This window comes from Canis lupus, chromosome 6 (assembly GCF_003254725.2).
Source record: "Canis lupus dingo isolate Sandy chromosome 6, ASM325472v2, whole genome shotgun sequence".
In the NCBI taxonomy this organism is placed as follows: domain Eukaryota; kingdom Metazoa; phylum Chordata; class Mammalia; order Carnivora; family Canidae; genus Canis; species Canis lupus.
The window spans coordinates 25,339,500-25,352,298 of NC_064248.1; the positions used below are offsets into that span (position 1 = coordinate 25,339,500).

The 12,799-nt window shown below is 40.3% G+C and overlaps 1 protein-coding gene and 1 long non-coding RNA gene across 6 annotated transcripts in view; one reads left to right on the forward strand and one right to left on the reverse strand.

Annotated features, from left to right (window-relative positions):
• Positions 1–12,799, reverse strand: part of IQCK (IQ motif containing K) — a 129,085-nt gene that overhangs the window by 29,342 nt on the left and 86,944 nt on the right. For all 5 annotated transcript variants that reach the window (XR_003123963.3, XR_003123962.3, XM_025416371.3 and 2 more), the window contains one exon: positions 10,071–10,182. Coding sequence is in view for 2 of the 5 variants with exons in the window: in XM_025416371.3 (XP_025272156.1) it covers positions 10,071–10,182 (112 nt within the window). In the remaining 3 variants the exon portion in view is untranslated. Of the gene's footprint in view, positions 1–10,070; positions 10,183–12,799 lie in introns of those variants that run through there.
• The window catches only part of LOC118354957 (uncharacterized), a 59,343-nt gene that overhangs the window by 7,757 nt on the left and 38,787 nt on the right, over positions 1–12,799 (forward strand). Inside the window, exon 2 of the long non-coding RNA XR_004816454.2 lies at positions 4,856–5,004. This is a non-coding gene — a long non-coding RNA (uncharacterized LOC118354957). The remainder of the gene's footprint in view (positions 1–4,855; positions 5,005–12,799) is intronic.

The following is a 12,799-nucleotide window of genomic DNA, read 5'->3' on the forward strand; positions in this document are numbered from 1 at the left end:
TAGTGAGTAAACTAGTTTCCTGAGTTCTGCAAGCTGTCCCAGCAAATTTTTAGAAATATTTAATTTATTTATTCATGAGAGACACAGAGAAAGAGGTAGAGACATAGGTAGAAGGAGGAGCAGAGAGAGAAGCAGACTCCCTGCAAGGAGCCCAATGTGAGACTCCATCCCAGGCCCCAGGATCACGTCCTGAGCCAGAGGCAGATGCTCAACCACTGAGCCACCCAGGAGTCCTCCCAGCAAATTAATTGAACCCAAGTAGTGGGTTATGGGAAGCTCCAATCTGTGCTGGTCAGTCAGAAGTACAGGTAACAACCTGGACTAGGGATTGTGGTCTAGAGTGGCGATGGTCTCCTTAACCTGTAGGATCTTGGGACACCTGGGTGGCTCAGTGGTTTAGCGCCTGCCTTTGGCCCAGGGTGTGACCCTGGAGTCCTGGGATCGAGTCCCTCGTCGGGCTCCCTGCATGGAGCATGCTTCTCCCTCTGCTTGTGTCTCTGCCTCTCTCTGTGTGCATCTCTCATGAATAAATAAATAAAATCTTAAAAAAAAAAAAAAAACCCTGTAGGATCTGATGCTACCTCTGGTTCGATAAGTATCAGAGTTGAGTTGAATTCTCCAACTCAGCTGGTGTTGGAGAATAGCTTCTTGGTGGTGTAGAAAAAGCCCCACCACATGTTGGAATTGGTATGAGAACTTTTAGCATGAAAAGATGCCAATGATACATTGCCAAGTGAAGGAAAAAGCACGTTGCAGTACAGCATATATAATACAGTTCAATGTTTATAAACAGAGAGAGAGAGAGAGAGAGGGAGAGAAGAAACCCAATGGGTAGACCCACTCAATAGTAATTGCCTCTGGAAAATAAGTCATTGATTATTTTAACATGTATCATTGTTATGTGATAGATTATGTTTGTTAGTCACAACAGGCTATATAGCTAAAGCCAGGATCCATCTCCTGAGCCACAGGCTGTTTTCTGCACCTGGCTATCCTCTTCAGTGCTGAGGCCCCTTTCCTGCTACAGATGTGCAGGGTATTTGGAAGGAAAGAGAAAAGAACATCCTCATTCTTATCCACATACTCCTGACTTCCTGCTTTAATGGAAATGTCTCTCAGAAACATGTTTATATCCTGCATGCAGCCTTTGGACTAGGGACTCAGCCAGCCTCCCCTATCTCCAAATCTCTCCTATCCAGTGATGTGTGGCTAGTTCAGTGTTAGCCTGCAGGGTGGCAGGCATGGCCAGATGCTGCCCACTGTTGAGCCTGGACATCCTGGTACCCTGCTGGTAAGCTTTGCACTGGGCCAACATGTCTTAGTGGGCGCACAGGTTAAAGTTAAGTGTAGGTTAAAGTAGTTGAAGTAGGTTAAAGTAGTTGAACAACATGGCATGAGATGGCATTAGGCAGATCTGGGTTCAAATCCCTGGTCTGGCTGTGACCTTGTGCGAGTCATAGTCTCCTGGTCCTGGTTTCATCTGTGCAATGGAGGTAATGTTTGTGATGAGTACACGGAAACATAAAATACTTAATACAGTGTCTGGCACATGGTATGTGCCCCATAAACTATAGCTACTTCTTAGTTTCCGACATCCTCCTCTGCTCTAAGAACTCAGTTCCAGGGGTATCTTAAGGTCATATGCATGTGGTATAGCCAAGATGAGGTACTTATTTTAAGACTAACCTTAAACCCAATCTTAACAGTTAAGATTTGTCATTACAATCTAAACTTAAAATACCAGATTTAAAGTCAGAAAAAGAAATTTCTCTGTTTCTACCCCAACCCCACCCTAGGCTTTGTCTTTTCCCAGCGTCCTCTTAATGAAAGAAAAATCTAAGTTCTAGGAATAAGTGTGCTTCCATGAAAATTTTTAATCTCGAAGACACACTAAACAATATGATGATCCTATTTCCTTCATTGTTGTGGCTTCTAGGAAGCTCAGAGTCATATTTCTATTTATTATAGGGACATTTTCGAGATTATTATTCACATTGCATAATGTATTAGGGAAGGGCCCAGTTGTTTCCTGAACAGCAGTTTGTCTTTTTTCTTATAGACACTCTAGATTATGTAACAGATCCTATTTCCCTCTTTGTTTTGTCTCTAAAAAATCTTTAGCAAATATAGGACTTGAAGTATTTTGCTTACTTCATTTTGTGGCTTAACTTTCCTCTACTTCAAAATTTTCCCCAACCCAATTACCACATTTATCTAAAAATGTTATTATACTATACAAGTTTCTACAAGATACTTCAAAGTACTCTTGGAATGAGGTAGGGGGAAAACAGGTAAGCAAACAAAAGTAAATAGTCTATTTCCTTTGACAGGCCCCTTTCTTTAAAATACCAACAAAAAATGATAAGGTCAGTTAAAGAGTATTTACATATATATAAAAAATACACACACATACACACAAAAATGTAACTTGATGTTATAGGAACAATTTCTATGGCTTCTTTCTTTCTACTCATATTAGATATCCAAATAAAATACGGCCATTCAATTATAAAACACATTTGAAAACAATTACTGAGTAGATGAAGCTAAAAATATGCTATTAATCGAGAAGGGATTTTTGACCACATCTCAAAAATGACTTAGGCATCTTGTTTGGAATTACATTGGCTGCAATTCTTGTCACACACATTTTAAGATAATTCCAGCAACTGCCCTGATGGATAGAGACTTGAGGATAACTTCACACCATTTCTGTCCTAGAAGAAAATCCTGTTTGGGAGGGCCTCTGACTCAGTGTAACATGAGACAAGCTATATATGACCACGACTCTACCCTGACAGCTGACACTATTCTCCCTCAGACCTCCTGTCTGCACCAAGGCTGCTCCAAGAAATGAACTTGGCAAAATTTATTCATACTATAAATACCAGAACACAATATGGATAGAATGGCAACTGCTCAAAAAATATATTGCATTTGTTTGTTGGATTTGTACATAGATCAGTTTGTGGGTTTTTCAGATGAAGTTGAAAAACCATTTTTATTTGCAACAATCCAGTTTTTTCTTTACCACAAATCTAAAGGAGAACTAGCATGTGTTTAACATTTGATTGCTTCATCAGAGGTCTTTGGGGTCTAATTACAGTGTCACCTTGGCTGGGGGCGGGGGTGGATTTACTCTCTAGACCTGCCTTGGACCTGCTAAAAGTTCTCATACCAATTCCAAAAAAATTCACAAGGCTTAAAACAGGAGGTAACTCTGTAGTGCCTGAGTGTAAAAAAATGATTCAGCTCAGTGACACCTGAAGGGAACAAAAAGTTCTGTTTCCCATGATGGTAGGTTGTACACTGTTCTAGCAGTTCAGCCCTGACTTAGGGGCTTCAGTCAACGTAAACAGCAGGAACCCAAGGCATAGATCACAAGAAATAGGATAAGCAGTGTGTCATGTTCAGGAGGATTCCTAAGAGATCTGGGACTGACAGTAGAACCCAAGGGAGCATCTTCTCTGTCTGTGTCTCTCCTCAGGCACATGTCAGAATACTGGACAGAAAAAGGCAACACCTTGGCCCCAGCCCTAGCTCTCCTCTGGCCATGTGACTGTGGGCAAGTCCCTCAACCTTCTTGGGCCTCTACCAATTCATCTGTAAAATGAAGCCCAGAGCTCCGCCCACCATACATATATAGATTGCATGCTCTGTGCCAGGCTGAGTGGCATCCTGTTGAGTAAGACAAACACAGTCCCCTCATGGAACTTAAGAGTCTAGTGAAGGAAAACAACAGAATTGTTTAAAAGCACACAGATATTTTAATAGTATTAATCATGACAATAACTAGCATTTGTGGGAACAATGTGTCAGGACTTGTTCTAAAGCTCATCTCTTGTAACTTTTTAATGACCCCCATACGAGAAAGGTACTATCATAAGTCCCATTTTGTACATGGGACAACTGAGGTTAATGCTGTTAACTAGATCAGGGTCACACACATTCTGAAACCCAGTCCTTTACCCACTGCCCTGTACTGACTTCCTTCTTAGCTGACTACAATTCTGGGGACAGTGTTTAGAACTGGCTTTTTCACCTGAAAGGGCCGTTTCACTGTCTTATTAAAAATGGGAAATTTATCTATGAGTTCCCACTGGGGCATTTACAGAACCCCAACTTGTTTGGAAAGGACTGCCCCTTCTGGAACCCTGGAAAGGCCTCAAGGGATGCAGCAGGTGGCCGAGATGGAAATGCTTTCACTCTGCCCCTCTGCTGTGGCTGGATTACACACATTAAGTCCCGTCTGCTCTCCCTGCTACACAGCAAGCCAAATCAATCTGTCAACCAACAGCAAATCAACTCAAAAGAATAAGAAACAACAGAAATAAATAGGCATGCTGCACTTTCCCTGACCTTTAAACTGATTACAGCCTTGATTGTCTTCCAGTTTTGAAGTGAAATGAAACGGCACTTGCACACGGAAGAGGGGCCTGCACTGAGCGTGCCAGAACTGCTCAAACTGCTTCTCAGCAAGAAAGGGTTAAGCTGTGACAGGCTTTAAAACTGCCAATTTGATGAGCTCTTACTCTGCACCAGGCGCTGTCTGGACACAGGCTCATTTAAGCCTCAGGACTGGACCTGCTCATCCATTTATTCACTCACTTGATCATTCAATCAATATTTATTTGGGGCTTACTTTGTGCCAGGCACTGTTCTGGGACAGGTCTTTGTCCTCAGGAAGCTTATACTTTAATAAAGACACATAACTGTCAAGTAGGCAAGGAGTAGATGGACTGCTCTCACTCAGGGCTTGGGGTGTGCAAGGTTTACAGGACTCCACATTTTATTTATTTACTTTACTTTTATTTTATTTACTTTAATTTTTTTACTTTTCTTTTCTTTTTTGGAGGACTCCACATTTTAAAGAGAACACAAAACAACTGCAGATCCAGCAGCTCCTTAGAGTATCAGCTCTGCTGAACATTAGAACCTGGAAACTTAATGTTAACATGGATGCCTGAGGTTCATCTCAAAACCATCAGGTCAGAACCTGTGGAGGTGAGACACTGGTATTTTTTTTACTTATAATTTCAAAATAATTTTGAATTTACAGAAAGGTTGCAATAATCATCCACAGGACTCCTGTGTTCACTAGTAGCTTCTACTGTGCCTTACTTACGTTACCACTTTCTATGAATATATACAGATGTGTGTTACACATTCTTTTTTTCTGAATCATTTGAGGTTACATCTTTTAAGAATGAGGTAGTTTTTTTCTTTTTTTTTTTTTTTTTAAAGATTTTGTTTTTGGGGCGCCTGGGGCACTCAGTTGGTTAAGTATCTGTCTGCCTTTGGCTCAGGTCCTGGGATCAAGCCCCGAGTTGGGCTCACTGCTCAATGGGGAGCCTGCTTCTCCTTCTCCCTCTGCCCCTCCCCGCTAACTCATGCTTTCCCTCTCTTTCTCTCTGTGAAATAATAAAATCTTTTTAAAAAAGACTTAAAAATATTTTTATCTTTTTAAATAAGATTTTTTAAAAATATTTTAAAATCTTTTTTAAAAAGATTTTATTTTTAAGTTATCTCTACACTCAACATGGGGCTTGAACTTACAAGCCCAAGATCAAGAGTTGCACACTCTACTGACTAAGCCAGCTAGGCGCTCCAAGGAGGCTTCTTATATACCCTAAGGATATTGATCAAAATGAGGAAATTTGATAGTGCTATGTAGTTATTTATATAGAGCCTACATCCAAAGTTTGCTAATTGTCTCAATAATGTCTTTCATAGAATTTTTTCCCATCCAGGAGCCAATCTAAGATCATGCATTGTTTAGCTGTCATGTCCCCTTGGTCCTCCTTTAATCTTGGTCTATCTTGACACTGGCATTTTTTAAGAATCCAAATCAGTTATTTTGGTACATATCCTTCAAGTTGGGTTTGTCTGACGTTTCCCCATGATTGGATTCAAGTTATGTGTTTTGACAGGAATAGTACATAAGCATATGTGTTGTGTGTCTTTCTCAACACATCATACCAGGAGGTACATTATGTCAACTTCTCCCAATATTGGTGAACTTAATTTTTTTAAAAGATTTTATTTATTGGGGCACCTGGGTGGCTTAGCAGTTGAGTGCCTTCAGCTCAGGTCATGATCCTGGGCTGCTGGGATCAAGTCCCACATCAGGCCCTCTGCCTATGTCTTTGACTCTCTCTCTGTTCTCTCATAAATAAATAAATAAATAAATAAATAAATAAATAAATAAATAATCTTTTTAAAAAAGATTGATTATTTATTTATTTAATAGAGAATGTGAGAGAGCATGAGCAGAGAGGGAGGGGTAGAGGCTGAGGGAGAAGCAGATCCCCCTGTGGAGCAGGGAGCCTGATGAAGGACTTGATCCCAGGACCTCAAGATCTTGACTGTACAAAAGGCAGACATTCAACTGACTGGCCACCCAGGCGCCCCGGTGATCATAATTTTGAACACTCGGTGAAGATAGGATCTGCCAGGATTCTCTAAAGCAAAGTTAGTATTTTTCCCTTTGTTTAATGACTACTTTGTAGAGGGATATTTTGAGACTCTAAATATCATATTCCTCATCAAACTTTCACTCAATGGTATTAGCAAGTACTGATGATTCTTGCCTGAGTCAATTTTTTATCAATATGGTTACAAGATGGTGAATTTAATTAAATTTAATTTCATTATACTTTCTAAATATATTAGGTGGTATTCTAATGTAAGGAAAATCATTTCTTCTCCCTCATTTATTTGTCAATGAGTTATAATTCATTATTGTCACTGTCAATTTTTTTAAGATTTATTTATTTGAGAGAGAGAGTGCACAAGCAAGGGGAGGGGCAGAGGGAAAAAGAGAGGGGGAAGAGACTCCCTGCTGAGTGAAGAGTCCAATGATGCTGGGGCTCCATCTCATGACTCTGAGATCATGATCTGAGCCAAAACCAAGAGTCAGTTTAAGCGCCTGAGCTACCTAGGCACCCCACTGTCACTAATTTTTTTTAAGTAGGTTTTTTTTGTTTAAGATTTATTTTATTTATTTATTCATGAGAGACACAGAGAGTGAGAGAGAAAGGCAGAGACACAGGCAGAGGGAGAAACAGGCTCCATGCAGGGAGCCTGACATGGGACTCGATCCCAGGTCTCCAGGATCAGGCCCTGGGCTGAAGGCAGGCCCTAAACCGCTGAGCCCCCCGGGCTGCCCATGTCATTTTAATTTTGATACTTAAATCATCCCAGATTTGCTCAGTGAGACTGTCGTCAAGTTAAACCCTGTTTTCTCTTCCCATGTCCCCATCTTTATTTTCTGACATAGGATGTTCCAGGTTTATCTCTACTTTCCTTGCCCTGGCCCTGGAATCAGCCATTTCTGTAAGAAATTTTATTTCTTTTAGAACGAGGGGTACTTAGAAACCAACATCTGGGCACTAAGAATGCTCATTGCTTCTAGGATTCTCTGTCAATGGCACTGGTATTTTTAGAAAGCTTCTAAAGTTAGTCAAATGTAGAGCCAGTATTGAGAACCATTGTCTGTGAAGAAGGGGCCCAGTCATTACCTAACCAGATGGCTCTGGGAAGGAAAGGGGGAAAAGAAATTGTAGGAGCTGTGGAGTAGAGGACCAATACAGTATGTTTCAAAGCATGGGTAAAATTGAAGGGTAAAGGCCATGAAAATGATTTACTGGGTCATGTCTAGCATTTAAAGAAAAATAAAATAAAAAAATTCAATAGAAGAGGAGGGTATGTACTAGATTGTAATATAAACTACAGTAAATTTATTATGATAAATTTCTTACTGGATCACAGCCCAAAAAGATTGAGAATTACTGGCCTAAAGAAGAATACTGTGCTTTTTCCCTCCTCTCTTAGGAGGGTGCTTCCCCCAACCCAAACCCTAAGACAAAGGAGGAGAAAATCCAAGAGAATAGTTCAGAAAGATTGGGGGCATCTCATTATTTAATTGAACATCTGCTTTAAGGATAGCCTCAGATTTACATCCAGGTCATTCCTCTATGCCTATCTGAGTAGGTTCAATGTTATCTGGGTAGACACACTGGGGCAGAGAGAAGAAGGGCCATGGAGAACTCTATGTGTCCACCATCGGGTTCCTGTGGATCAGGTAGACACTGGGAGGTAACCTGAACTATCTTCCTAATGCCCTGATCAAGAGGGCTGGCCAGTGGGTAAGGAGACCCCCAAGAGCAAAAGGCTAATAGGTTGGTAGAGGTGGGATCTGAAGTGGTGGCGGAAGAGGTAGAGACAGAGCCAGATCCCCACAGTGGTGTTCTGCCAACTATTGCTTCCCTCCAGGAAGAATCATGAAATACAGGAGTTAGAGAGTCAGCATGGAGATGCCTGCCCACAGGACATGAATGGTAGCCTTAGCTAGAGAAGCAGCAGCAGCCAAGAGAGGATCACAACAGACAGTGAAGAGATGGATGCCCTTCTGTAATCTCCCTCCTTCTCACTCATCCCACTGGAGGAGAAAGATATCCAGAAGAGGCAAGTGTAGAAGTGTGAAAGATCTTTTCTCCCACTCCCATTTTTCTCCCACTCCCATTCCCACTGACAGAGGTCAGAAGGAATTGGGTAAGCATTAAATTGGATCTGAGACTGGCATTTTAAACTAGACTGGGCTTTCCAAAATTAGAACACACTGAAAAGCCATGGAATCCACCCAATATGCCATGAAGGGATTGGAAAGAGAGATTTGAGGAAATAGGGTTGAAGACAGTTTCTGGGGAGAAAAGGAATCTTTTGTTTAGACCCCGCCATGTTGAGATTGTTCAACAGACTGGTTCCTGGTCCCTGGAGAAGGCCTCTTTGAGGAGGTAATGCCCCAGGTCTGGAAGATGAGAAGTAGCTGGGGATGGGCAATTTGACAGAAAAAAAAAAGAAAACTAGAGTCCCCTAGGTGAGGGAGGCATTGGCATATGGCAAGAACAGAAAAGTCTGTAGCCTAGTGAGGGGGGACAGGTACAGGGCAGGATGGGGAGGTGAGAGGACTCAAAGTATGGATGGCCTGTAGCCTGCTGTGAGTAGGATTATTTTTTCATTAATTGTAAAGTACTATGAACTTATGTAAAAGATTCCAACAGTGCATCTCTTCCTACCTTGTCCAGATCCTTGTCCAGATAGGGAACTATCACTAATGTCTTCTTCCAGGCTGTTTAGACATCTCCATGTTTCCATGTACATACTTTTAATAGGGATGACAACTTATCTGTGATCATTTTCCACTTGATAATATATCATGAATCTCCTTCCAGGTTGGTGGTTGAAAAAATGATGCTAAATCCATACCATGCAACTATTAAACTTCACAATGCTACTCCCTAGTTGTTGACCAGAATGATGTTCTGAGTATATTCAGTGACAAAGTAGACTGTGTAACAGAATGTAACAATGTATAATCCTATCTTTAATAAAATGTATGTGGATATTTATTTGTACCTGTTTGCACTGGAAAAAGCATAGGATATACACCAAAATATTAACAGTGGTGGGATTTTGGGGGGTCCTTTTCTGGCTATGGTTTTTCTAATTTTCCTATTGCAAATATGTATGATTTAAAGTTTTATAATAAAAAACGTGGAAAGCAAATAAGACAAAATGGTGACACTTGCATCTGACAGGTGAAGAGTGCTTGTTATCCTTTGTACATCAGTGTATGTAGGTATGTGTATGCACGCGCATGTGTTTAATTTCTCACAGAAGGGGAGAGGACAAGCATAATGCAACATTTCAGTTCAGACACACAATCAACAACTTGAAAAAGGTAACTACCCATCACACCTGTGGACACTGTGCTTCCAAAGGAGGGGTTATCCTTGTTGTCTTATAGCTTAAACAAAAAGATGTGCAGACATGGATGACACTGAATTTGTGCCTGAGTGAGGAAAATGGGCAGGTACATTATGTCATATCACTTCTGTTATTCCAGGACAGAATCTTAATATGCAGCCACTTAGCCACTTCCCACATACACAAACAGTTCTGTGCAGACACAAGGACCTGATAAGAACTTAGAGGGCTTCCTTCTTGAGCCTGGGCTGAGACTCCGGCTTTTCCTAAATAAACCAAGGATGGTGAATCAAACAACTGACCTTTCTGTTCTTGTTTGGCCCAGAAAATCTTGACTCGCTGGCGAATGTGCTTGTCTTCACGCAGTTTCTTTTGCCACTGACGCAACTCTTGAATCTCAGGATCACACCGAACCTGGGAAATGCCCACAAAGCTTTAGTTCCTTTTCTAAATACTTCTAGACATGAGCTTGTTAACTCTGCATGGAAAATCCTTTACAAACCAATTGGATATATTTTGGATTTTAAGTGAATCAGTGTTCCAAATGATTTATCTAAATTCCTATAGCTTATGTAATATTTGAGTGTAAATGACATTGTGCAAGGATTTACTATAATAATGGTAAATTTTATTTAACACATAGTCAATGTATTAATCACAGTTCTGTTTAATACCATTTGACTGAACATCTACTCCACATTGGCGATAAAGAGACTATTGATAATTTTAATTATTTAAGTTGTATTTTCTTATTCCATAGCTCATGTTTATTGAGCACTTATTTCCCAGGCATTGTTTAACTGTTTTTATAAATTTAACCACCAAAACACCCAAAAAAAGGCAAGAATGATTATGCCCATTTTGCAGATGAAGAAATTCAGTTTAGGCAGCTTTCAGGGTGGCAGAGCTAGGAAATGGTGTTGAAATGCAAATATAGGTAGAGTGTTCCAGCTGCTCTTGAGGAGCTGAAAATCTAGTAGGAGACATAGAATATAAGGGAATTCAGAGAAAAAAATGATTCTATATTAATGTCATAGAACATAAGGTAATCCCCCAAATCTTTTAAATTACAAACCAATATTTTTTACAGTGTTTCCTAAAGCCTTATGTTCAAAAGATTAGACACCTTCAAGAGCTTTGTTCTGTGGGCTGAGGAAGCACAAATCCTCCTGGCCAGCTAAAAAAGGGATTATCCACATCTTTCCCACCAGCTTCTGGGTTTTTTGTTTTGTTTTGTTTTTAAGGTTTTATTTATTTATTTGAGAGAGAGAACATGAGCAGAGAGGCAGAGGGAGAAGCAGACTCCCCGCTGAGCAGGGAGTCTGATGCGGGACTCCATCCCAGGACCCCAGGATCATGACCTCAGCCAAAGGCAGATGCTTAACCGACTGAGCCACTCAGGTGCCCCTCCACAATCTTCTGTTTATCTGGATCCAAGCACACAGAGATCCCCACATTTTTGCACTGTGACAAATGTGCAAAATGATACCCTTAATGATAATAAACCTGAAGGATCTTCTGAATCACTACAAAAAGGTTAGTACTCAAAAACAAAACAAAACCAAAAAAAAAACAACAACAAAAAATGGTTAGTACTAATTATAATTAGCAAGTTGACTAGGTTTCCTTATAGTCAAATTCTTTCTGCATAATGAATTCTTAAAGTTTGGAAGGATACACAGAGTGTTGGTTGCTTTAGGGAGGAAGTAAAATGGAGAAAATATTCCATATTTTTCTGGTTGGGTTGTTTGGGATGTTTATAGCAGGCATATATTATTTCAGGAGTACAAGTGTTTCAATTTTAAGAAACAGGCCGCTGAGAGGCAAATAAGAGTTCTTTAGCTTAAGAATAACGGATAGCTTTTTCCTACAATCCCTTGACCTCTCAATTACCTAAATATTCAACAAACAGAAACACCCATTTCCTTCATCATTCCAGAAATCTACAGTTGTTCTTTGGGGTTCTGCTGACCAGTTTAGGGTGATTTTCCTCTGTTTGGCCAGAGACCATTCATCCATTTCTTGATTTTCTTCATTTCATACCAAGGACTGCTATTTCCCAACGTGGAATACGGCAGCCTTGTTAGTTAACTTCTCATTACCAGGAAAGCCTGGATCCCAAGAGAAGGCTTTTGTGAGCCCTGGGGAAAGCACGCACTCATTGAACTGGGCTAATCCTGGTCATTATAGTCATGATTACGGAATCAATTTTAAAGGCAGTGGTTGTGCCAATCAGCAAATACCAGAGAGTGCAGTGTAATGTTTAACACATAAACAATTTTGTTGCTTTAAAAAAAAAAAGCCTCTCCCTTATGAGTGGCTTCCTACTTTTATTTCTTTAAATTATCAAATGGAGTCCATCTGCTCTTTCAAGATAGGCACACGGAGTATTTTTTTTTATTTTTTTATTTCCGTAGCACACAGAGTATTATACACATTATTATATAGTTGACTTTGGGCTAAGCCCAGGAAGAAACCTCCATATTTGGATATGAATTTAAAAATGTCTGTGAACCAATCAAATTCTCCTAATTATCTATTATTCTGATGAAAGCCAACAGGGTACCATATTGATTAAGAAAGCCAACCCTGGATCAGAAAGCCTGAATCTCAGCTCTGCAAATGACAAGCTGAGGAATCTGGAGCAAGTTACTTAAAATCTCTGAGCCTCGATTTCCTCATCTGTAAAATGGGGATAGTACAAATATTTCCTTTACTGTGTTAGTGTGAAAACAAGAAGAGATATTGTCTGGTCCATAGTAACCCCTCACTGTGTTAGCAATTTCTTAAATCAACTAATAAAGTAATAAGGAGGTTACTGGGTGGTTCAGTTGGTTGAGCACCTGACTCTTGGTTTCAGGTCAGGTCATGATCTCAGGGTTGTGGGATCAGGCCCCGCAACAGGCTCTGTGCTCAGTGTGAAGTCTGCTTGAGACTCTCTCTCTCTCCCTCTTCCCCACTTGCACTCTCTCTCTCTCAAATAAATAAATCTCTTTTGTTTTAGAGTAATAAGAATTCAGCTCTGAGGTTG